At 36.5% G+C, this 25471-nt stretch overlaps 1 protein-coding gene across 2 annotated transcripts in view; it reads left to right on the top strand.

Annotated features, from left to right (window-relative positions):
- pard3bb (par-3 family cell polarity regulator beta b) overlaps positions 1 to 25471 on the top strand; it is a 456057-nt gene that overhangs the window by 142281 nt on the left and 288305 nt on the right. For both annotated transcript variants that reach the window (XM_073845438.1, XM_073845437.1), the window contains exons 6-7: positions 1439 to 1515; positions 21019 to 21108. In XM_073845438.1, coding sequence (XP_073701539.1) covers positions 1439 to 1515; positions 21019 to 21108 — 167 coding nt within the window. The remainder of the gene's footprint in view (positions 1 to 1438; positions 1516 to 21018; positions 21109 to 25471) is intronic.

The raw sequence follows: 25471 nt of genomic DNA, 5'->3' as shown, positions 1-25471 counted from the left end.
GCTAAGCTTGGCACAACATCCACTAAATGATGTCTTCGGTGCAAACATAGCCATCCAAGTGAAGCCTGACATGCCACATACAATTAATTATTGCATTTCATTGGACACACACACGTTGATAGGCCTTGTGCAAGTCATTATCCTGCTACAAACCACATTTACACACATACGTGGTACATATTTGTAATTACTGTCAAGTATAAGGCGACACACACACACACACACACACACACACACACACACACACACGTACTCTAGTAAAAGCAGCTACATGACTAATGATCATTCTCAAATCCTGACATGAGATAAATTTGGTGTTTTTCTTGAGAGAAATTCATCAGTTCTGGCACATCCGCTCTAATGGTCTTTTAATGCTCAAATCAGCAGCCATTTCTGTCAGAGGAAATTCCTCCCTTGAGCCTTTGCAACTGGTTGGCAAGTAAAATAACGTCCTATTATGAGACCCTTTTTCATAGGGAGACATAAAGGAGACTCGTTTTTCTAGTCATTAGCTAGCATTTGCATTTATTGCCTGTTTATTTTTCCATTAAATGTATTTTCTTTCTTTATGTTCTTTCTAAGTGTTTTTTAGGGGTGTACATAAAGTATGCATTCTTGCATCCCATCTGTGCTATTTTAATGTTGCTTTGTAAACATTATTTGAGACATATTTGGTTGTCTAGTTCCTTATCACACTATAAGCATTGTATTTTTCAAAGGAGACATTCCAGAAAGAAAATTTCCTGATAACTTACCCACATTTCATCCAAGATGTTCATGCCTTTCTTACTTCATTTGGACAGAAATAAACGTTTTTGAGGATTACCAGGATTTTCTCCATATAGTGGACTTTAATGGTGACCAATGGGTTGAAGGTCCAAATTGCCGTGCAGCTTCAAAGGGCTCTACACAATCCCAGCCGAGGAATAAGGGTCTTATCTAGCAAAACTATACAAATTTATATACTTTTTAACCACAAATGCTCGTCTTGCACTAGTTTGACGTCACGCATTAAGTAATCTTGTAGAAAATGACTGATCGCTTTGCTAGATAACCCCCTTATTCCTCAGCTGGGATCATGTAGAGCCATTTCAATCTGCGTTGAAGCTGCAATTCGGTTCTTCAACCCATTGGACACCAATGAAGTCCATTATATGGATAGAAATCCTCAAAAAAAACTTTCTTTGCGACTGAAGAAAGAAAGACATGAACATCTTGGATGACATGGGGAAGAGGAAATTATCAGGAAATTTTCATTCTAGAAGTGAACTTTTCCTTTAAGATTGTGTGCAAAGAGAAAATAAATTGTTTTGTTCAAACTATTCTGAAATTTTTTTTTTTACATTTTGCACATTGTTTGGCCTATGACCCCCCCCCCCCCCCCCGCCTTTTTCTTCCAGTTTCTCAGTGTTTCTGTGCATTTGTCTTGTTTTTGTAGGGAATGCACGTACAGACTGACATGGACTTTACAGCCGAGGTGACCGGGAACAGCAAATCTGGGCCTTTCGGTGTCAAGTAAGTCGAGTGTGTGTGTGTGTGTGTGTGTGTGTGTGTGTGTGTGTGTGTGTGTGTGTGCGTGTGTGTGTGTATGTGTGTGTGTGTGTACCATTCAAAAGTTTGTGGTCAGTAAGTTATTTTTTCTCCCAAAATAAATGCATTATTCAGCAAGAATGCATTAAATTGATTAAAAGTGACAGTAAAGGCATTTATAATGTTACAAAATTGATTTGGAGCAAATTTTTTAATTGTAATAATGTTCCACAATATTACAGTGTTTACTGTATTTTTTTTTATCAAATTAATGTAGCCTTTGTGAGCAAAATAGAAGCATTTAAAAAAATCTTAGACCCCAAACTTTTTAACAGTGTCGTGTTTACAGTCGAATCCAAAAGTCTGAGACCACTAGTCAAAATGCTTCTATTTTTACATTGTTTTGTAGTTTAATAATACAATTTTCATTTTTACAAATTTAATTATCAGCAGAAAAATTTTAAAAGGTTAGTTCACCCAAAAATGCCCTCCAGGCATTCTAGGTGTATATGACTTCCTTCTTTCAGACGAATCCAGTCGGAGTTATATTAAAAATTATCCTGGCATTAGAATTGCTTGAGAGGGTGTTTCTCTTCATCAGTCCACACAGTTTTACAAATGTGTGTGAAACTTAATGATCATGTTCTTCAGCATGATTAAAAAATGATCCAAAGAGCCTCTTGTGCTTGAGTGGAAACAAGAACATCTATCCATCTGTGCAAACATTTACTTATTTCACTTTTGATCAAGAAATTGTTCAGAATCTAAAATATCCTTTCTTTATTTTACACAATGGTATTCTTTGGTTACAAGAATACTCAATTTTCAATGAGATCTTACACTTTTAGACCTTTCTTTCTCTATATGTTGTTGTTTTTGTTGTTTAATATGTGCTATTTTTTAGTTTTCTCTCCCTCATATCATATCATTAGCTAACATCCCAATTTTCCTGCTCCTCATTGAGAAGATCAAGGCTTTGTGGCACTTGCATATAAAATGATTATTCATTAAGCAGCTTCAGAAAGCAGAGGGGAAGGGCTCACACAACACAAACAAACACATGCATTAATCAAGGAGAGAGATGACTAATGAGCCAGTCTGGGATTAGAGACTCTCTCGCCAACCTCCTCTGAATCCCAGAGCGCATCTGAACATTAGAGTCTGGGCTCACTCACGGCCTTCAATACCTCTGATCGACACTTCTGATGCACTCTCTGTTTCCATTTACCAGCAACACACACTCAAACACACACACACACACACACACACACACACACACACACACACACACACACACACACACACACACACACACACACACACACACACACACCAGACAGGACCACAGTGGTGTGAATGCCACTGAATCATGCTATCTTTAAAGTAATCTTCTCAAATTGCAAAACAAAACATTTTATTGTCTTTCTATTTTTATGTTACTTTTGTTCCCTTTATTCTCTTAGCTTTATAAAATTACATGGGCCATTTTGTAGATGTTCTTGGTACCTTTCTAGGCCTTGAACGTGGTAGGACCCTTGCTGTCTCTGGAGGGTATATCTTAAAAAAATATCTTAATTTGTGTTCTGAAGATGAACGAAGGTCTTACGGGTTTGGAACGACATGAGGGTGAGTAATTAATGATGGAATTATAATTTTTGGGTGAACTATCCCTTAAGGTTCTTTATCTTTGTTCAAAATCTCCTGTTTGCATAGAATGGATATTGTAAGGCAGTCAAATATTCTCCTAAACACATTCAGAGCACAGACGGACAGTAAGGAGGGTTGATAGGGTCACATCCTCACAGCACGACTTCTCTACCAGCTTCTCACCATAGCAACCGGCTGTGCCATCACTGTGAGGAATGCTGTATGCTCTCTGCGCTCGGCAAATGATCCTTGAAATTGAGAGGGAAAAAATGAATTATCACTTGCACTTTGAATATAGAAATTGAAAGCCATAAGTACGGACAGCACTTTGCTAATAACATTTTTAGGTTGTAGGAATGTGTAATTCCAAGAGTGTTCAGTGGCTTTATGGTTGGTCACCTTAAAGGAAATAGTTCACTCACCCTCATGTCGTTTCAAACCCATATGAGTTTCTTTCTTCCGTGAAACACAAAATGAGAATTTTGTATAAAATTGGAACTTGTGTGGTAAAGAGTTTGACCATATGACCATAAAAAACATAACAGTACAATATACATAGTCTTAAAATAATGTCATAAAAATAATCATTTATAATAATCATTAATATAATATATTAATACAATTCCACAAGCTTTTATCTTATTGATAATTTTTCCACTGAATAAAAAGTTAGAAGAGTGAATGTTTTGTTTGTTGTGAGAAAACGACAAAACTGTTGTGCCTCGTTCATGAAACCCAAGAATAAATAATCTGTATAAATCGTTGGTCAAACTATTCCCACATAAATTGTTCCTTTGAATTCAATGTGTGAATTGTATTTTATAAATGATTTACCATGAAATGTACTGCTTGTGTGTCAGGATTGATGCCCTGTGTGAATAGGCATGTATTGTCAAATAGGAAAACTGGAAGAGGTAAAAGAGAAGTGTAATTTCTGAGTACAGATGATTTTTGATAAACCATGGGGTTTAATACACTTGGACTGCAGGTAGAAATGAGGCCAATTAAGTTAAGTTATACTTCATGTATTATTAGCAGCAGTGTGTAAGCTAGGCATAGATTCTCTGTGTGTGCTGTGGGGCTAAACAATATAGCTAAAAATCTATATATTTTTTTTTTTTTACTTTTTTTTTATAACAGTAAACATTTTTCAGCTAGATTTTTACTGTTGTAGTTCTTACGTTTTAGAGTATGAGTTGTTGAAATGATGGTTAATTTTATTAAAAAAAAAATAGACAAATACAAAAACAGATCTGTTTTTTTTTTCTTATTATTGGTGTCTTTTCAATTAGATCAACCATTCAAATGTTATTTGTAGGTACTAGAATGGTGCTAAAAACAAATCATTAAATTATAAATGGTGTCGTTCCCACACTGTTATTCACCTGCTGGACACAAGATTGGCAGACATTTATTTATTTGGATTTATATGGACCAATATAACAATATGCTAAAGCAAAAGTTACCTGTGCTTTACCTTCTTTTACCTTCTATTTAAACGTTCTATTCTTCTATTGAAAGAAGTCTCTTATGCGCATCAAGACTGCATTTATTTGATCAAAAATATAAAAACTATAATGTTTTGAAATAGTATTACATTAGATTATTCTTAACATTTCTTACAACTTTTTTTCTATTTTGTTTTGTATATCTGTATTTATGTATACAATTATTTCTGTGATAGCAAAGCTGAATTTTCTAGCATCATTGTGCTAGTCTTTTGATGTGCGACCTTTCAGAAATCATTCTAATATGCTGATTTGCTTCTCAAGAAACTTGAATTTTTTTATTATTATTATCAATGTCGTGCAGTCGTGCTGCTTAAAGGAGAAGTCCGGTGTGATATTGACCTAAAGTTTACCGGTCGCCGCCATCTTGAATTTAGTCACGATAAGTCGAGTGACGAGCAGGAAGGAACTTATCAGGTTATCAACTTATCAGGTTGTAGTTTCCTTCCTGCTCGTCACTCGACTTATCGTGACTAAATTCAAAATGGCGGCGACCGGTAATTTTACTAAGGGTAATGTCTGTATAAATCTTGTAAATAAACTACCAGTGATTTTTCAAAGTTCTCAATGTCTCGTTTTAAATGTCAGGGCCCTTGGAAGTCTACCAATGAAGTGTGGCGCTACTTTGTGCCTCGTAAATGGTGTAAAACAGTGATTTATTTACATGGCTAGTCCGATGCCCTATTCACCCTCATTGACAACCTGTTGTTAGCATCGGCTAACTAACGCCAGATTTCGGACTGCAGTGGACAAGCCGAGATGAGCTATGAAGGGTAAGTTCTAGTGGTGCAACGGATCACAAAACTCACGGTTCGGATCATTTCACAGATTTGGAGTCACGGATCGGATCATTTTTCGGATCAGCAAAAAACAAACAAAACAAAAAAAAGTTTTTTTTTTTTTTAATAATTACTGAATGCTAACTTTAAGTACTTCTAATCCACAGCAAAAACTACTAGCTGAACTAATAAAGTCAATTACAAAAATGAAAAGTGTAGATGAATACAAAATAAAGTTACTAATAAAATCAATAACTAGTATTAAGGTGCAGAAATTTAATATTTAATTGTAAAATAACTAGTGCTTCTCACTGCAGGTATTTATAGGACGCTGTCTCTTTAAGGCCTAATGCACGTCTCTGATACTGGCTCGCATCTTTCTCAGCTGTTTCGGTTCACTGAAGACATAACCGACTGTGTTTACCAGAATACCAAAACGGGTATTAAACATAACTTTGTATGTATGTTAAGAGAAGTTTTAAAGAGGAATCAACCTGTGAATCACGCAGTCTGAATCGCGCGTCTCTCTCTGTGCGCGTGCTCGCTTCAGGTATGTGCGGCAGGCCGGCAGCGGAAAGAAACAGCGCGCGTGTTCTCTTTTGCTGCAGCAGTTTAAGTAGTTTGAATGGGTAAATTGACAAGACAAAACATATGCAAATCATACCCTTTTACTCTATGATGGTTCAATTTAACAGTTAATCCGCGAACCACATGCGTACCGAACCGTGGGGTCCAGTCCGTACGGATCACGGATCATCTGCGATCCGTTGCACCCCTAGTAAGTTCACACTCGGTATCATGATTCAACACACATTAGGTCAATATCACACCGGACTTCTCCTTTAATATTTTTTTTGTAGAAATCATAATACATTTTTCATGATCTTTTGATTTAGAGAAAGTTCAAAAGAACATCATTTATTTGAAATTTGTAACATTATAAATGCCAAAATATGTTATAAAAACTAAATGGCGCAGGCTGATGGTTCTTTAACACAAACTGATGATATTTACAGCGTTAACAACTCCTTGACACAAGCTGATTGGTTCATGTTGCATACACAGCCAATGAGCTTGCTTCTTAACATTTAAATGGCTGGTTAGCATCCACTAGAGCAGTTCGCAACACTTCTTGAGTTTATCTGAAACCCTCCACCTCCCCAGCTCCACTCGTATAGATCTGCTACAGTTTATTACAGGGCAATTAATTTACAGTAGATTAATTTAAGGACCGGATTATTGAACTGAAAATTTGAAATTTAAGCCTTTCAACTTTATTTGATAATCATCTCTGTTCAGTGTTTGTGCTATTTTTCACCAGAAGTTGACCGTTAGTTGTGGATATCCCTCATATAAGTGCTTTTTAACACTGCCGTCTATTGATATTGCGGTCTCTGGTACGTTGTTGTTGTTCTTGCGTCTCTTTCTTTTCTTTTTTGGCTGGCCTGGGCCACTAAATTAAACTAATTAGCGCAAAAACAATTTAGGCCATATGTGCAACTTGAACGTACTTTTCCCTTGGGCCGGAGGAAGATGATTGGCGGGGTGGTTTGGGCCCGCAGGCCGCCAATTGAATAGCCCTGGTTTATTATATATGCTATTCGTGCAGCAGCAGTATGTCCTAAATACTCACAGCAATGCATTTGCGTATGTATTGTATCCTGTACTTGCTTTGCAGCAGCAGCAATAATCAACAGCAGCAGCAATTCAGCAGCGTAGCGGATATATTCCACCAAGACCAAATACATTAACAGTCATATCCATTACCATGCTAAAATCTTCAGAGAGTTGTCATGATAGAAATGTATTTACTGTCACTTTTTTGAGTGATTCAAATACAGTAATTAATGGAATCGCATTTTGAGTCCAATGAATTCATTGAAACCCGAACACTCACATTTTTTTTGCTTGCTCTATCATCTGCAAAATCTGTCAGTATTCAATATATTTCGCCTAGCTCCAGTGTTCTGAAGCGCTCTCCATCTTTTTATTATCAGTCTGTCTGAACCTACCATCTCAGTCTTTATCTTTTTTCCTCCTCAGTCTCTTAGTTTCTCTCAGACTGTTTTGTATTTCCTTTGTTTGTGTCTCATTTGGCCTTTCTGCACCTCTGTCTGTTGTGTTTCCATCTCCCATCACTTCATCATCTTATTGTGTCATTGGCGTCTGCCACTGCGGCCTCTTTTCCATAAGCACTTCACTTCTCCACCTTTGTTCCTTTTCCCCTTTTCTTCATCTGTTTTCCCTTCTCTTCCTTCCTCTGTCTGTCTGTCTCTATGTAGTTGTTCTGAGGGGCCACAGACTCATCTGTGTGCTCTTATCTGCTGTGCCATTGTGCCGTTGACTCCCTGCTGTCAACCCCTCGGGCCTCTTTCACACTGACACCCGTTTATCATCATCCTCTCATCACCCTCTCTGCCAATCACACACACACCCACTGATAACCATCCGCTTTATCAGAGAGACAGTGTGAAAATCTTAAACTCTAACCCCATCAGCGTTGAGCCCGACTCCTGCGTCTAACTCGCATTTCCTCTTAACTGATCTCGATTCAGTCTGCGGGATAACATTTCAGACACACCGCCTCTAGGGCTTTAATTTCAGCTACGATAAACAGCAGTATCAAAGATTTGCCTTGTATTAGTTTCTGCCACAAGATTATACCTGGGTGCTTAAGATTTTCTAATAGAAAGCATGCAATCTCTCTTGAATCAATTAACCGAGAGCTGTTCTCAAGTGAAAGGTAATTGAAGTAATGAAAAGAGGTGATGCTGGTAATCTGGGGCTCAGCGGTCAGTATCGTAGTGGATTAGAGCCGCATTGTGATGGTGTCAGCGCCGCGTCAGATCGATACGGTGGTATGATGATGACTGTGATTGGAGGTGTGCTAAGAGCCCCATTCTGAGCTTAAGCGTCTGACTGACAGCATGGCAGTGAGCAGCTTAGATACATCCTGCGGCTCAATCAGGAGACTTAAACTTCAGAATGTGAATCTCAGACTATCTTAGATTGGGGTGTTTTCAAGTTTGTTGGCCTAAAGGTTTGTAGAGGTTATATTGGAGATTTATGCTGCTGATCTTATAAGAAAACGTAACAGTTTTGTAAAGTCACATGACGTGATTTGTACAGAAATATAAATGTTTTTTTTTAGAAAAAGTAAGCACGAAGGTCCATTCCTTAACATAATGTCAGTGGGGTGTAAGCTCTCGGCATGAAAACCCATGGATTCTTTAGCCACCAGTTTGTTAAAACGTAAAGTAGTTACAAAATAGCACACTGTAAAGGTTCCAAAAGGAGATAGTTGCAAATTTTCCCCAAAGAACCCTTTAGCGAACAGTTCTTAAAAACATTTTTTTTCCACAGTGTGAATAATGTTTTAAAAATCTCAATAATCGTTTGAGATGCCAAATGCCAATAAAGAACCTTGATTTTAAAGAGTGATGAGAGCATGTTGGGTTTATGCCATTTAGAATAGCATACTAAATGGACAATATCACACGAGTAGCCGTGCAGTTGTGGCTGTATATCATCACAGCTGTGATTCGGCCGTAGGTAATCCCAGTGTGCTCATATACAGCCATATCGCATGGCTACTTGTGTGACATGCATTTTGACAACAACGGATTGTCTTTAAAAACCCTCTTTTTTTGTGAACTACTTCCTTCTGCCATGGATTCACATCTCAAGTTGACAGTTTAACATCTGAGCCCAAGCCTTTGTTACCAATTTCGTAAACGTCACTTTAGAACTAGTAACGAAGGAACGTTAAATTGCTTCTTTAAGAGCTCATTGTATTACTGTAGTAAAAGCAGTGTGTTATGTGTTGTATTATGAGAGAGAGATGGTCTGAGCGAGTGTGATTACCTGCATCTGATACAGCATTCATTCTTCAGCTCAATCTTCTATTCACAATAAAATATTAGTTTGAATGTCCACTGAGGAAAGCGGTATCTGTGTTGTACTATCCCTTCATCTGTTCTCAGGGTTCTAATGACAGCGCTGCACAGTGAATTTGTTGCCTAGATCTTACAAGGTGTTGTTCAAAGTAAAAATAATTTCCTTGTTTACAACAGAGTTTCAGTCTCTTTTAATATTAAAGTCTTTACTGCTGACTCACTCACTAAAGAATCTCTTGTTGCCATCTAATGGTGGAATAATGTAACTAAAATCCATCAGGAATACACACCATTTCTTAATACTAAATACTATTATTAAATACTATTATTTATATAAAACATTGTTTATTGAATAATTACATTTAGTAAACAACAACAACAACAACACAACAGCCATCTTAAAAGTTGCTAGGCAATTCAGTCAAAAGTACAAAGGCAACATTGTCCAGGGCAGCAACGTGACTTTGCCCTCAGCCAGAACTGTTTGCTCTGGAACAAATAACAGATTAATGAGACCAAAGACTGGCTGTTAGGTTTACCAAAAACAAATTATATCCATTGTATAAGAGACATCAGAGCTAGCGGCAAATTCCAGAAGATGGCGAGTTCATGAGTGCTGAACAGCCGCTGACGCCTTGGTGCTCACATAGTTTCAAATAGACTTTATCTTCATTAACAAACCACATATTTGAAGTCTTAACAACTACATTCTCACCTAAAAAAAAAATGAAAAATTATTATTAATATATTAAATAAATATATTTATTATAATTTGCTATTGCACTCGCTTAAGTTAATTTGGAATTTTTAAGCCTTTTCCTTGAAATTCAGTGGGAGTTTATAGTAACTAGGACTGTTGTTCTTTACAGTTTCAGTCTTCTGGAGCCATGTAATAGTTATGGTTATCTTCCTCTCTGCCATAGCTCTCAAATCTAACTCATGTTCATCCATATACAGTATGTTATGTCAAGATTTTGTCAAGTTCAGCACCAATTACTCACGTCACTTAATATTTGTCACTGACATCAAAACTGTCATAACACATCTTTAAGGCTGTGTGTTTAAGTGCACAAAAGCAAAATTTGAGAGCTTTTGTGGAATTACTTTAACTCTATAATATGTCTGGAAAAAACAGTGAAAAGTCAGTCAGATGGACCATATTTATGGTCCTCATTTTGACTTGTTTTAGAGACTGACAAGTCTCCATACAGTCATGTTTATGGAAATTTTCAGTTTTGTGTGAACCATCACTTTAATGTTTTTTGACAGCATCTTTGGTATCCTATTCTCATCCTGGTGGAAGAAATGGCATGCAAGTACTAATCTGTACTGACTTGTAAAACTCAAAACTCCACCTTTAAGTAGAAATTCCTCCACCTAGATAAAATAATCCTACCTCAAAAAGAGGATTTAGGCAACTTTACAGCTTAAAGTATACATTCAAAACATTTCTTCAATGGATCTCCATTGTTAGTGTAATACTGTAGGATAGATGCAGTACATGTTGTAGTTGAAAATAATTTTGAAACATTTCTATCTGAGTAGCAGTTAAGACAAAGTGTTACTCTAAAGTAACCTGCCAATTACCTTTGTATTTGCAAAGTGCTGTTTAAGTAAGTTTTACCAGCCCCTCTATTTATTCCGAAGGTAAACGGGTTTAACATTAGTCATCCTTTAATGCTGTGAGTCTGGCGTATTAGCCGCTGGAGACTGAGAGCGTGATTGTACATGCGGTGCTTTCTGCATCCCCGTTGAGTGACTGGATCCCTGATTGTGAGGCCGAATTAAAGTCCTTCTGAATAGGAGGATTATTTCAACCCTGTAGGGGAGCTTTACTCTGGGTTAAACACTCGCAGGTAAACACACAGCCTTGTTCACACCTCTTCACATACATTTTCCATTACTCAATCCTCTCCAACCTACATCAGACATCTCCGAATCCGCAACACAATAGCCGACGCATAAAGAAACAGCAACTGTATTCAAATAGTCCTTCAATGAGTGGAGAAGTATCACATGTTTCTCCAGGAACTCTACGAGGCCCACACTCGGCCCATACACAATCGCAAGAGAGACCGTTAATCTGAACCACAGCTCTTATTTGTGCAAAGCTGCTGAAGCTCAGCACTTTGAAGATGGAGAGTTGAAAAGACGAGAGAGCTTTGGTAATTTGCTCTCTTTTATTCCTATCTGCCTTTTATTTCCCTTTTTTGTGCCTTCTGTCTGTATGGAAGAGAGAGCAGGTAAATAAAGAGGACACCTGCTCAAGTACCCCTTTCCTGTTTCACAGCCATGCTTTCATCCGCTGTCCTCATCTTTAGACCATGTGGCAGGCTTTCTTCACCGTTCATTTGTTTGCCTATTAATGCTGGATGTTTAACCAAAGAGGAAAAGTAGAAGTGAGGTAATGAACGAAAGAAACTAGGGTTCTGAGCTCTGTTCCAAATCCTAGTAAGCAGCCCCTACAGGCATTATTGTAAAGCTTGTCCAAAAGGTGCCTCGTAAGATACCTTACTTGGGCCGTGTTTTGTCAAATTGTAGCCTTTGTAGAGAAGGCAATCCCAAGAATCAATGCACAAGTGGAAACAAACATATTTGTCTAAACAAGTACATTCTTGCCTAAAAACTATATTATTTATGGGCATTTTCGGTTTTCGGCCGAAAGACTTTTATCACCGAAACAACACGGCCAAAACAGTATGTTGATGCAAACAGAAACCGCAGCCTGCACGTGCTTGTCTGAAGCAACACGTCCTACGGATAGCGATTTGCAAAACTTGTAATGCCGAAATTTCAAGATGGAGTGTGTCTGCAGTGGTGCGTGCAGCCAGTGATGAGAGCAGAGATCAAGACAGATGTAGCTTTCAGTGAGTGAAAAACAATGGCTTTACGTTGGTGTTACGTCACAATATTTTAAAGATATGTCTTTTCTATATACTGTATTTTTATAAATATTTATGTTTTAAACCATGGAGGTGAGCCAATGGATATCACACAAGCAACGTGAAAACTGCGCAATATGTGAAAGCGAAAGTAAAAACTGACAGTGCTTTCAGCATCTGACCTGCATTCTCTCGGAGACAATGAGAGACGATTATACTTTATATGCTGATATTAATTTAGTCCCCTAATATTTTTCTTGTGCTCTGAACATGGTGGGAAAAAAATGAAAATAAACGTATTTTGTGTAAGGGTTGTTTTTTTGAAAGACTTAAATAAAGCTCTTAATTTTCATTGATGACTGCAGTTTTATTAGGGGTTAAGAAAGTCTTAATTATGATTTCAGGTGGTCTTAAATGTGGGGCTGAAAGACAAGAATTGCGATGAAACTTCAAAGGGCTATCCATTGAATAAATATGAGCGCTTCACGTTTCAAAGTCATTTGCTGCGCTGCTTTGTGAACCATTCTGACAGCGCCTCCTGCCGGAAGAGAAACGCATAGAGTTGTAAATGTGAACTGATGGATCCACAAGATAATGTGTTATAAAAATTTAAACAATTTAAACAAAGGCTGTAAAATATATGTATATGTTATTTAAGTAATATAATATTTGATTGATAATAATTGTTTAAATTAATATAACTGATTTATTCTTTGAAACTTTAATATTAATTTATGCAATTGCAATGCCTTGATTTTAGTAAGATTAGTACACAGCCATAGCCATAAATGCAATGGTACTAATAATTGCCATAATTCTTTCGGTTTTTCGGTTTTCGGCCTTGGTTTCCTCTTTTTCGGTTTTCGGTTTCAGCCAAGAATTTTCATTTCGGTGCATCCCTATCTCTGACAAATATTGTCCTATCCTAACAACCTAAAAAAAAATGCCTTATGACTGGTTTTGTGGTCCAGGGTCACAAATTATCATGCTTTTCCTCTCTTCTGCACTGAATTCAATTGAGTTGTATTCCCATGAGTCACTTTTTCCATTAAGAATAATTTCTAAAATGGCAGCTAGGCAATAGATGACTAAACAGCAGGGCTAGTGCCCCTCTAACCATAAAAAAACTGAATAAATAACACCGTGCATAGTGTGTAGTACATCATTTAGGACACAACATTTTGAAATGTGAGCGAAAGAGCGAGTGCAAGACAGAGGGGTGCTGGGAGTCCCCCCCCCCCCCTTATTTAAGCCTGACTAATTATTTCAGGACTCCTTGGCCCCTCCTCAAGGAGCTGAGTCTCTTTGAAATTTCTTATTTGAGCCGGCCTTGATTAACGAAACTTCTGGTGAGTTGATGAAACTGCACTTCGCAGGATTTACTCATGCTTACCACAGTTTTTTTGCTCGTCTTTGTTGTTGTTGTTTTGCGGTTTCCATCTCATGGTGATTGTGTTTAAACCCCATCTCTCTCTCTTGCTCTCAGACAGAGTTATCTGTGCTGGGTTAGCTTATCAGTGTTGAGTCCTCTAAGCTCTGGGCAGACAGCTCTCTCCTGCATTAGCATCTCAACAGTCTCAGCTCTTTCTCCAAATAGACTCTCACACGCAGTCAGACACAATCTGCACTACATACCTCAGGAAAAATGAAAGAATTAAAGTCAATCAGGAGCCTGGAGAAGAGTGTATTTATGTTTGTTTGTGTGTGTGGTCAGCCTGCTGAAGTCATTAGGACCTCACACACGGGTAAATTGTTGGTCTAGATGCCTGTTTGGGAGTGTTGGGGCTTAAGGCCTCAGGAAAAGAGACTCTTCACACATTCTTTAAATTGCAGTGTTTTATTTTGCTGCCTCATGCTCACTCACACCTGACTGGAAATCACTACAGAGACCTAAAAGACTGTGCATCCTTCAAAACTTTTATATAACATGAGCACTGGCTTTATAGCAATACACCTGATCATTATGTGGTTATTGCAGAAGATATGAATATGCTGAGAGAAAGTAACCTTTGTTTTTCATTCTTTTGATGTTATATGATATACATCTTGCTATATATTTCTCCTGCAATGGCTTACAATTGTTTTTACTACTTCAAACAGTGGACCGATAATTTCAAACAGCCACTGTTACAATAAAATTGCAATGAATATGTTTCAATGAATGGTTACATTTATGGACGTTTAATGTAGTAGTGTACTACTCTAACACACAAAAATATATTATGTATTTAAAATGCATTATTTCTTAAAATTCGTAAAAAAGAGCTTTATAACTGTTGAAGACATACAGAATTGCATTATTCAAAATAAGTTTTTATTCAACAAGGACTCACTAAATTATGAAAGTCCGTTTCCACCACTGAATGAAAAATTAAATATTCAGACTTTTTATCTCACAATTCAGACTTTTTTCTCACAATTGCATGGTTAACTCTAAATTAGCGAGAAAAAGCTCAGAATTGCAAGAATTAAATTCTGCTGCTCAACAATAAGATAGAATTGCAATATATAAACTCGTAAATATATAATACAGCAATATATAAACTTGTAATTCTGGCTTTTTTTACTCAGAACTGAGTTTATATCTCACAGTTCTGACTTTATAACATGCAATTGTGACGTATAAAATCGATATATAAAAATTTCTCGCAGTTCTGAGAAATATCAGTCTTTTTCCTCCTCAAATTTTATAACTCAAAATTGTGAATTTATGTCTCACAGTTCTTAGAAAAAAGTCAGAATTGTGAGAAAAAAAGCCAGAATTGTGACTTTGTCTCACAATTCTGACTTTATAACTCAAAATTGCAGGGTTTATCTCACAATTCTGAGAAAAAAATTGTTAGTTGTATGTATCACGTAAAAAAAAAAATACCCAGTGGCGGAAATGGGCTTCCATACTAAATTGATCAAACATGACAGAAAAGTGACATTTATAATTGTACAAAATGTTTCTTTATTCCAATAAATGCTGTTCTTTTCAACTTTGTTCATTAAAAATCCTGAAAAGAATCCTGAAAGTTTCACAGTCTCTACAACAATATAAGAACAGCACAACTGTTTTGAACATTTATAGATATAAATCTTTCATAAGCACCAAATCAGCATATTAGAATTATTTTTGAAGGATCATGTGACACTGAAGACTGGAGTAATGATGCTGAAAATTCAGCTTTGCCATATCAGGGAAAAAAATAACATTTTTAAACACAATCAGACGGAAAACTGTTATTTAAAATTAAAATAATATTTCACAATAATACAGTTTTCTATATATTTTTGATCAAAAAAATGCAGCCTTGGTGTGCATAAGAGACTTCTTCAAAACACATTTAAAAGAAAGTAAATAAATAACTTACCGACCCCAACATTTTTGAGCAGTTGTGTGTTTGGCAACAGTATTGTAAACAAAGATGTCATGGTTATTGTAACTGTTGTGTTTTGTGTATGTTGTGCATTATATTTGTATCTGACCCTCAGGCTTAATGACATACTTCATTGTAAGAATAGCTCTGTGGCCCAAGCACTTATCTTTATATATAAAAAAAAAAAAAAAAAAAAAAGTTTTTTTTTTCCTTCTCAGTGTTCTAGTTTTCTTGACTATTCAAAGTGAAATTAATCCCATCTGAGAATTTAGCCTTGAAGTTGAGCATTTGTTGTATTTGAAGTTATTTCAGGGCTGATCATTAACAATAGGCTATGTCTTAGAACTATCTCAAGGATGTACTGTATGTAGTGTTAGTATGTAGTGTACACTAGGGATGTGCCAGAATAGTGAATCCATATTCAGAAAGGCACGGAAAAAGGAACACGATCTACGGAGGCACTAAATGAACATGGTTAGCCGCTTGCTAGCGGTAGCCTGCTACATTACAGTACATAAAAGTTCACTTACCGCATAAACAGATTACGGAGAAATGACTGATAAGATGATGGCGAATGATTTGCACATCCTGAGCACCACTGAAAAACATCTATCCTTTTAAAATGTGTGGTAAGTACTGCCGCTCTGTAGTAAACACAGAGTATGTGTGATCGCAAATCTCGAAAGTGAAAGTAAAAAGCGAGCACACATTTCAATGCGCTGCATATTAGCAGAGACTCCCGGATTCCCGCAATTTATATACAGTATAATTACCCAACCAGAGAAAGCATCGAGCTATATTTTTTCCTCCTATCTTGTATTACTTTACTTTATAGTAGTGTAATGTCCTTTCCAAACATGGTATTTGGATTCGAACACATCTCTAGTGTGCACACTATTTAAAGTGAATCAAACTTTATAAACCATTGATCTTTTTGATTCAGTGCAGACTGTCTCACTTGTTCTCTGTTAAGTGCTGCTACTTGTATCATCAGTTTCTGATCAGGAAAATGAACTGCTAAATAAGCACAGATAAATAAATAACAGCAGTAGAGTTTTGGTTACACTTTCATTTCCAGACGACATGCGAGTAAGCACATACGCTAAAATGCTCTGAAACACATTTACTGCATTCCAGATTTTAGTTGGTTTGTTAACAACGGTTTGTCTCAATTGTAGCCTTATGTCTGTCTTATGCATTCACTTGGTGAAATTTTAAATTATGGTTTTTGTTAGTTTATTAAAGTATTATAGTGATAATTCACTCAGAAATAAAAATTCTGTCATTGATTACTCACCCTCATGCCGTTCCAAACCTATAAGACCTTTGTTCATCTTCAGAACACAAATTACATGGATGTTACATAGACTATTTTATTAGTGTTCTTACTACCTTTCTGGGTCTTGAACGTGTCAGGGTTAGAAGTTCTCGGATTTCATCAAAAATATCTTAATTTGCATACATACAGCGCTGTTGCGCTCCGGGCGTCCCGTGTTCGAATCACAACTCGAGGACCTTTCCCAATCCCGCCACTTATCTCTCTCCCACTTCGCTTCCTGTCAATTCTGATCTGTCCCATCAAAAATAAAGGCAAAAATGCCAAAAATAAATCTGTGTTCCGAAGGTGAACGAAGGTCTTACGTGTTTGGAACGACATGAGGGTGACTAAAATTTTTGAGAAGTGAAAACTTTTTGAATTTGAAGATCAGGGCGAATGTAACTTATTTTGTCTTCTGTAGCCTCTGAAGGGCAGTACTAAATGAAACGATGTTTTTAGGCAAAATAAGAAAAATGTACACATCTCCATTCTGTTCAAAAGTGTTCATCCCCTGGCTCTTAATGCTCTTAATTTTTTTTCCCTGGAGCATCAGTGAGCGTTTGAACCGTCTTTGATAGTTGCATGAGTCCCTCAGGTGTCCTCAGTATGAGAAGATGGATCTCAAAATCATACGGTCATTGTTGGAAAGGGTTCAGATACACAACAATATTGAAAAACCAAATAATTTGTGGAACCTGAATGATTTTTCTGAAGAACAGTTTAACTGTTCAGGACAAGCAAGAAACTCATAAACAACTATTACTAAACAAAACAAAACAAACAATGAAAAACCCAGCTGTTGATCTACAGGTAACAACACAGTATTAAGAATCAAGGGGATGTACATTTTTGAACAGAGTCAGTTTTTTGTGAAGTCAGTACTAAATAAGGTTTTGCAATAACATGCATTTTCTATGATGCATTCTTATTTTGGTATATATATATATACACATATATATACACACAGTTGAGATCAAAAGTTATATATATATTAGGGGTGGGCATAGATTAATTTTTTTAATCTAGATTAAATCTTGGAATTAATCTAGATTAATCTAGATTAAAATGGCTAATTTGAATTCTGCTGAAGGCATTTTCAGAATATGTGTGCTACCCAAATAATGACTAAAAGTAAGTCTTCGAGAACGGGCCAGGTGGCGCATTAGATCAGGCGCTCATCTCCTGTTTCCAAAATGCATCACAAACTGCTTGACAATTGCATTTACAACATAATTACCTATACAAACTTGTGTAACCAAGTACTTCTGCGCAAAAGGCTGCACGACGTGCGCGTTGCCGTTAAATACACAGACGCGCACGGGCATGGATTTCTGCGTGCATAGTCTTCCATTAAACTGCGTTGCTTTTAGAAGCGTCAATTCAGTTGTTGCATATAGTTTAATGTCTTTATTTTCGGGATTATCAAAGTAAATTATAACTCAAACTTGAGATTTTACTGGGGCACAGCAGATTTTCACTGGGGCACGTGCCCCAGTAAAAAGGGTCTAGCAACGCACCTGCCCTGAAGCGCCTTCATAGCTGCATCCATGTTGCACGTCTCATTTAATGTGGTAATTTCACAGAAATTGTAGACTCGTTCTCGCCCCCTACAGTGCAATTCGACTAGATATACATCCGCGCTAAAATATCAAAGTGAAAGTCATCATATCTATCTACTATATAATATCTACAATATTTTTTTTATCGCCCGATAAGAGTCTCACGTTAATGCAGCACGTTAACGCCGATAACGGCCCACCACTAATATGAATATACTGTATGTGTGTATGTGTGTGTATGTATATATGTATATATATGTATATATGTGTATATATATATATATATATATATATATATATATATATATATATATATATATATATATATATATGTAATGTGTGTGTATATATATATATATATATATATATATATATATATATATAAAAATTAAAGATGCTCCGATCAGCATTTTTGGGGCCGATTACCAATCACTAAGATCATGATCTGCCGATTCCCAGATGGAATCTTTTATCTATAATCTAGCAGAGTTTGCACCATTTGAAGAAATGAAACTAACTCTAAATTAACTATATTGAAAAAAAACCAAAAAAACAGTAGAAATAGGCTACAGTCAAGACCTTGAAGAACCACCAAGTTAGGGTTGTGCCGATAGACGATAGTATCGTGTATCGACGATAGTTAGAGATATCGCCAGTTGCTGATGCCTTTGACGATAGCAAGACTATTATTATTATTATCCGTCAAAAAGGCGCCTAACTTTAGCGATGCAGTGCAGAGAGTCGGTTCTAGGATGCTTCAGAAACTTGCCGTGGTATAAACACACGCATAGAGTGGCCACTTCGCCTTAACGCACCGCATGGGGAAGAGATTTATTCATCATACAGTGTAGATAGATAAACTGATTATAACAGGAGTGTTTTTTAAAGTGCACCTCGCACTAGACTAGGCTACACTAGTTAGTGATGAAGTTCTTTGATAATTTGTTATTTGTAGCTGCTTTTTAAGATGATGTAAGGATTATATTATCCAGCATTGCACAGTCATTAGGATAAAGGTAGTAAAATGTGGTTTAGGCTGAATTAAATACGATATATCAGAATCCGTCTGTATATAGGAAACATAAACATTCACCTCAGTAGCATCTATATGCATTAATTAGAATTACGATGCGATAAAATGGCGCTAAACATACGCACGTGAATTACACGGACACCTCCTCATTCTGTATGAACTGAACTACAACATGAACTGATGACAACAAACATACAGCGGTAACATTATTGCAATATGACGGGTATAGAAAGATACATTCAAGCACGCACATTTACCACTCACTGAAGATAGCAGAGAATGAAACCGAAAGTAAACTTGAACGTCTCCAGAAAAACTACAGTCAGCGCTCGGTACACGCACAACTTAGTCACATGCCAAATAACAAGACTACCCTTACAAAACGAATAAGGATTTTAGTACTCATGTTGCCACTGGTAAGCTCCACTCTGCTGTAGTTTACCTGTGCGCCGTGCATGCACGTGTGAAAAAGTCGCGCGAGTAATTTAGGTCAAGTGATCGGCTTTTTTGATCGGCGCTTTTGGGGTTAGCCGATCAAGCTATTTTTAGCCAATATCGGCCGATCATGATCGGTGTCCGATCAATCGGAGCATCACTAATAAAAATTACATATTTATGTTATTTATTTAAGCTGTAGTAATATTTATCAATGTTTTTACAGTGTGTTTGATATTTAAAAGAAAATAACATCTTACCAGCCCCATTTTTTTACCAGTATAACTATTTTTTTTTATTTATTCTTATAGTATTCTAAACATTTTATTATCACAACAACAGTTCATTGTGCGGAAAAATAGGCCATACATTTTCTATTTGATTTATATATATTTTTTGCTGTCAAAGATCAATAGAGAAAGCTGCTTTTTGGAAACAGATGGTGTAGCTAACAGGGGCTGGAAGTGAAATACTGCACTGACCAATCACCAACCACTGACCTTCCAGAATTACTGTTTCATAAAATGCTTCATGACAATTTGGTGTGTCGTGTTTACTTCAGATCCATTGTCGGTCACTCTCTGCCTGTCTTTTCCCCTCTGACACATTCCTCCAGCTCCTGCAGTGGCTCACTGTACTCACTCATGTATGACTCTGCAAATATTCCACCATGAAGAGCTATTAGTTGTGGATTAAAGGCGGATGATCGCCGCGGCAGTGCAACGGACCGTTCTGTCCACAGTTATCCACTTACACTGCTGCTATATCATCACACCAGATGCCAAGAACATTAACTGCTGAAAAAGGGGAAAACAGGGAGAAAAAAAAAAGAGGAACATTTGAAAATTAGTCAAAAAAGGCAGACATCATGGAAACTATTTCAGCAGGGAATGTAGGAAAACAGGATCATGTGCTAGAAAGCTGACTAACACAGACATGTACGGCGGCTCGACAGTCGCGCGTGTGGGAGATCTGAGGGCCAGGAGACAGTGAGTTTACACGGGTTTATGTTGTGCTGTCTGACTTCTTAATATTGTGACTGATGGGTTTTGTTCTTGTGTGTGTGCAGCAGCAGCCTCACGAAGACGGTGGAGATTTCAGGAGAACAAGGGCCTCTAGGAATACACGTGGTGCCGTACTGCTCCTCACTGAGCGGAAGGTTAGTGCAGCACTCCACATTTCTCACTCTCTCTCCTCCTCACACGCAAACGCACACTTTCCCCGTGATGCATGTCTTACCTAAAGCGCAGTGACGTGTGCCAGAGAAATCTAAAGCTCCGCCGCACACATTCAGAGCTTTGTTTGTGTCTGCATGTTTTTTTGTTGTGGGGTATTATGGGAATGTTCTGTGCTGCTCTCTTGCTTTTGAAGACATGACTCAGAAGTGGGTGTTTGTAGCTTTTAGTTTGTCTTTTTAGCTTTTGGGCTATCTGTATGCTAGTGTACTACTTAAAGTTGACAAAATAAAGCAGAATTTAATAAGAACTTGATCATAATAAGAATTTAAAGAATTAAAAATTAAATAAATGACTCATCCTGCACTACATTTTTTTTTTTTTTTAATCAAATTCTCTTTTGAATGATAATGTCCCTCCCCTAATACCACTTGCAGATGATTAAATTACAACTTTGCTATTTGTTAATTTTCCTTATTGCCTTTAATATTCTTGTAACAAATTTATGTATGCAGGAAGTTATTTATTTATTTAAAAGGTGCAGACCTTCTATATTTTTCAACACAACTTGTTTTTTTCTAGAATTTCTTCTAGTTTTTTTAAATAGATAATACTTTATGAATTTGATAGATTATTCATGTAGTCTTTAAATAAATTCCAAACTGATGTATTTAATCCTTCCAAGCAAATGAGCGGTCACATTTTAATTTTAAATGATGATTACAATTTCTCAAATAAAACAGAAGATTTTGTGAATAAAAAAAGTAAAAGTATACAATTTTATATATATATAATATAATTATATTATTATATATATAATTTTAAAATATATATAATTTTAAAATATTATTGTATATTTAAAATATAAAATATTATTATATTATATAATTAAATATTATTATTATTATTCAAGTTGATTTTTTTTTTTGGAACCTGTGATACTTTTTTCAAGATTCTTTGATGAATGAAAAGTTAAAAAGAGCAGAATTTATTAAAAATAGAAATCTTTTCTAACAATATAAGTCTTTACTATCACTTTTGATCAATTTAACACATCCTTGCTGAATAAAATTATTAATTTCTTTTAAATCGACAAAGAAACAATTAACTGACCCCAAACTTTGAATGAGGTGTTTATTGTTACAATTTTTTTATTTTATTTTTTAAATAAATGCTGTTCTTTTTAACATTTTATTTTTCAAAGAATCCTGAAAAAAGTATCACAGATTCAAAAAAAATATTAAGCAGCACAACTGTTTCCAACATTGATAATAGACCGGCAATATTAGAATGATTTCTGAAGGATCGTGTGACACTGAATACTGGAGTAATGATGCTGAAAATCCAGCTTTGCATCACAGGAATAAATTTAATTTTAAATTATATTAGAATAGAAAACCACTATTTTAAATTGCATTAACATTTCACAATATTACATTTTTTTTGTATTTTTAATCAAATAAAAACAGCCTTGATGAGCAGAAAAGTCTCCTTTAAAAGGCATTAAAAATCTTACTGATACCAAAATTTTGAGCGACAATATATATTGAAACAAACAATGAACAATACATTTATTACAGTATTTATTAATCTTTGTTAATTTTAGTTAATGAAAATACAGTCGTATTGGTTGTTCATGTTAGTTCACTAATGTTAAAGGTGCCATAGAATGCATTGAGAGAATATTTTAAATTGTTCTCTGAGATCTACATAGAAGGTATATGGCATAGAAAAGGGTAAACATTCTCCAGAAACGGTTTTACAGGTCCATTTACAACCCTAGGATTTGTCCCTAGAATGAAATCCTCTATTATTGCCTTATTTGGAAGGTCTGTGAATATTAAATGAGGAGCTCTGCTCTGATTGGCTGTCTCACAGTGCAGCTTGCTCTCACACAGCTGTAAGGAAATACATGGAGAAAATATAGATTTAATTACGGAGCTCGAGCCGCTATTAATATGTGGGTCATTGAAACTGCCGCTTTGAATCAACGATAACTTTTTAGTGTCACTTTTGAGATCGGTGATTGCATGTGCTCTGTGTAACGTTATACTACAGGCAGTACTTACCACAGTTGACAAGTTTAGATGCTGTCAGCAGTGATCAGGATCAGTAAATCATTCACCATCATCCACGCAGTCATCTCTCTGTTTATGTGGTAAGTGAAATCGTATGTACTGCAATGTAACAGGCTAGCGCTAGCAAGAAGCTAACCGTGTCCCTTCAGTGGCTCATCTTATTTTATTAGAACGCATTGTTTGTTTTCCTTGCCTTTCTGAGTACAGACACCAACCCATCCTTTCACTCAACATCCCCTGCACAAGCTGGAACATTACATTTATTAACATTGATCTGCCATTTTCACTATTGTCCTTGCTTTGTTTTTTCACAATATCCTATCTGGAGATCGTCTGATGATTGGGCGATGCAAATGTTGGGGGTGTAACTATTAACGATCGGGACTATTGCTCAATAGTCGGTGTTATGTTGGAATAGGCCTATGTTTCAGTGTGTTTTGCAAAAACTAGATTTATATAAGAAGGAGGAAACAATGGTGTTTGAGACTCATGGTACGTCATGTCCATGTGCTGAACTGTTATTATTTAACTATGCCAAGGTAAATACAGTTTTCCATTCTATGGCACCTTTAACAAACACAACTTGTGATTTTAGTGCATTAGTAAATGGTGAAATCAACATTAATAAATGCAAAAAATAGAAGTATTGTTCATTCTTAGTTTATGTTAACTGAAGTAGTTAGCTAATGTACAGAAATGTGCATTAAGATTTTAAATGAGTATTTTAAGACTGTTTTTTGCTTGGATAACATCTATATACCTGCATAGTTCTTACTGTGTTCATCAGGATCAGGGCTGAGTTGCTGAACACTGAATAGATTCAGTAGATAGATGGACAGGCCTTTTTTTCCTTCTTTGTTTTGTTCCTTAATGCTTCACTGGTGATAAACAGGTAGAACAAGTGAAGAGTGTGTGCTCCTGTGGGAGAGAGTTGGGCATCCTGTGGTGGTCAGACTGCTTCAGCTGCTGTTTCGAGCGGGTCAGCAGTATATAAACCCACAGCTCTGTTTGATGGCAGGAGAGGGGCTGTGGGGTCAGCATCGAGTGCTGCTGGCTCAGGGAAACTCATCACGACATTTCGTAGAGTAAATGAGAGGGGTTAAATGTTAAGTACTTCAGCTATTAAGGGGGAGATTGTCTGTTTCTAAAACCAAGTTAGATTTAGTTTTTATGTGTTACATTGGGTGCCCACAATACTTTCTTCATTGTTCATTCTGCTGTAGTTTTTGATGGATTAATGTCAGTAACCATAGGTTTTGGGGTTGGAGAGCGTCTTTTGTGCTCAAGGCTCCATTTACTTAGTCATAAACACAGTAAAACATTGTATACACACACACACACACACACATATATATATATATATAATATATATAACCTACAGTGGTCTTACGGTTCGGTTCGATTACGATTATCATGTCATCGATTCGGTTCAATACAATATCTCGATGCATCACGATGCATTGACAATGCACTGCATACTCATTTTTCAATTTTACTTCAAATTTCTTTTTCTTTTCTATTTCACAATGACTTTGTAATGCGTTTTTATTTGATTAGATTTTTTTTGTTAGACCACTAGTACAAGTGTAACTGTGAATCCTATCCAGTCTTTTTCAATCAATATCCCACATACAATAATGTGTAATTTTGATGAGGAAGAGTAAGAGGTGAAAGAGGAAGAGGAGGAGAAGGAGGACAATGACAACAATGTGGAAAAGACAGAGGAAGGGCAAGGGCAAGAAGACAAGCAGTCTCATATATTTTAGTTGATGAGTGCCATGCATGGTTGGATCAGGCATGCAAGAGGATTTGACCCCTGCTGCCTGGCCAGGGCTAATTTAGCCTGTGATGCTGAAGAGGTTCTTTGGCCTGTCCCAGACCAAACACAGGATGTTGGACAGAATAATTATTTTTGTTGTTGTTTGCTGTTTTGAATATTAATTTAAACATTTAACCTAGATAATGTGCGCAGTTAGAGCATATCCAATCATCACGTTCAAAAATGACCAACGAGTTTCAATATTTGTCCCTATTTAAAACTTGACTCTTCTGTAGTTATATCATGTACTAAGACGGTGGAAATGCAAAGCTTCAATTTTAAAGGCCGATAAGATTAGGAACTACACTTCCATTCCGGCGTAATAGTCAAGGAAGTTTGCTGCCGTAATAAGGCTGAAGCAGGAGCAGTAATACCACGCAGCACATGTGCAAATGCTAAACTAGCTGGGAACTCATTTCTGATAATACTCCGCCTGCTTCGGCCATATTA

The sequence above is a fragment of the Garra rufa genome, chromosome 8 (assembly GCF_049309525.1).
Source record: "Garra rufa chromosome 8, GarRuf1.0, whole genome shotgun sequence".
NCBI lineage: Eukaryota > Metazoa > Chordata > Actinopteri > Cypriniformes > Cyprinidae > Garra > Garra rufa.
The sequence above is the reverse complement of the archived record's forward strand: the minus strand, read 5'-3'. Positions and strand labels throughout refer to the sequence as shown.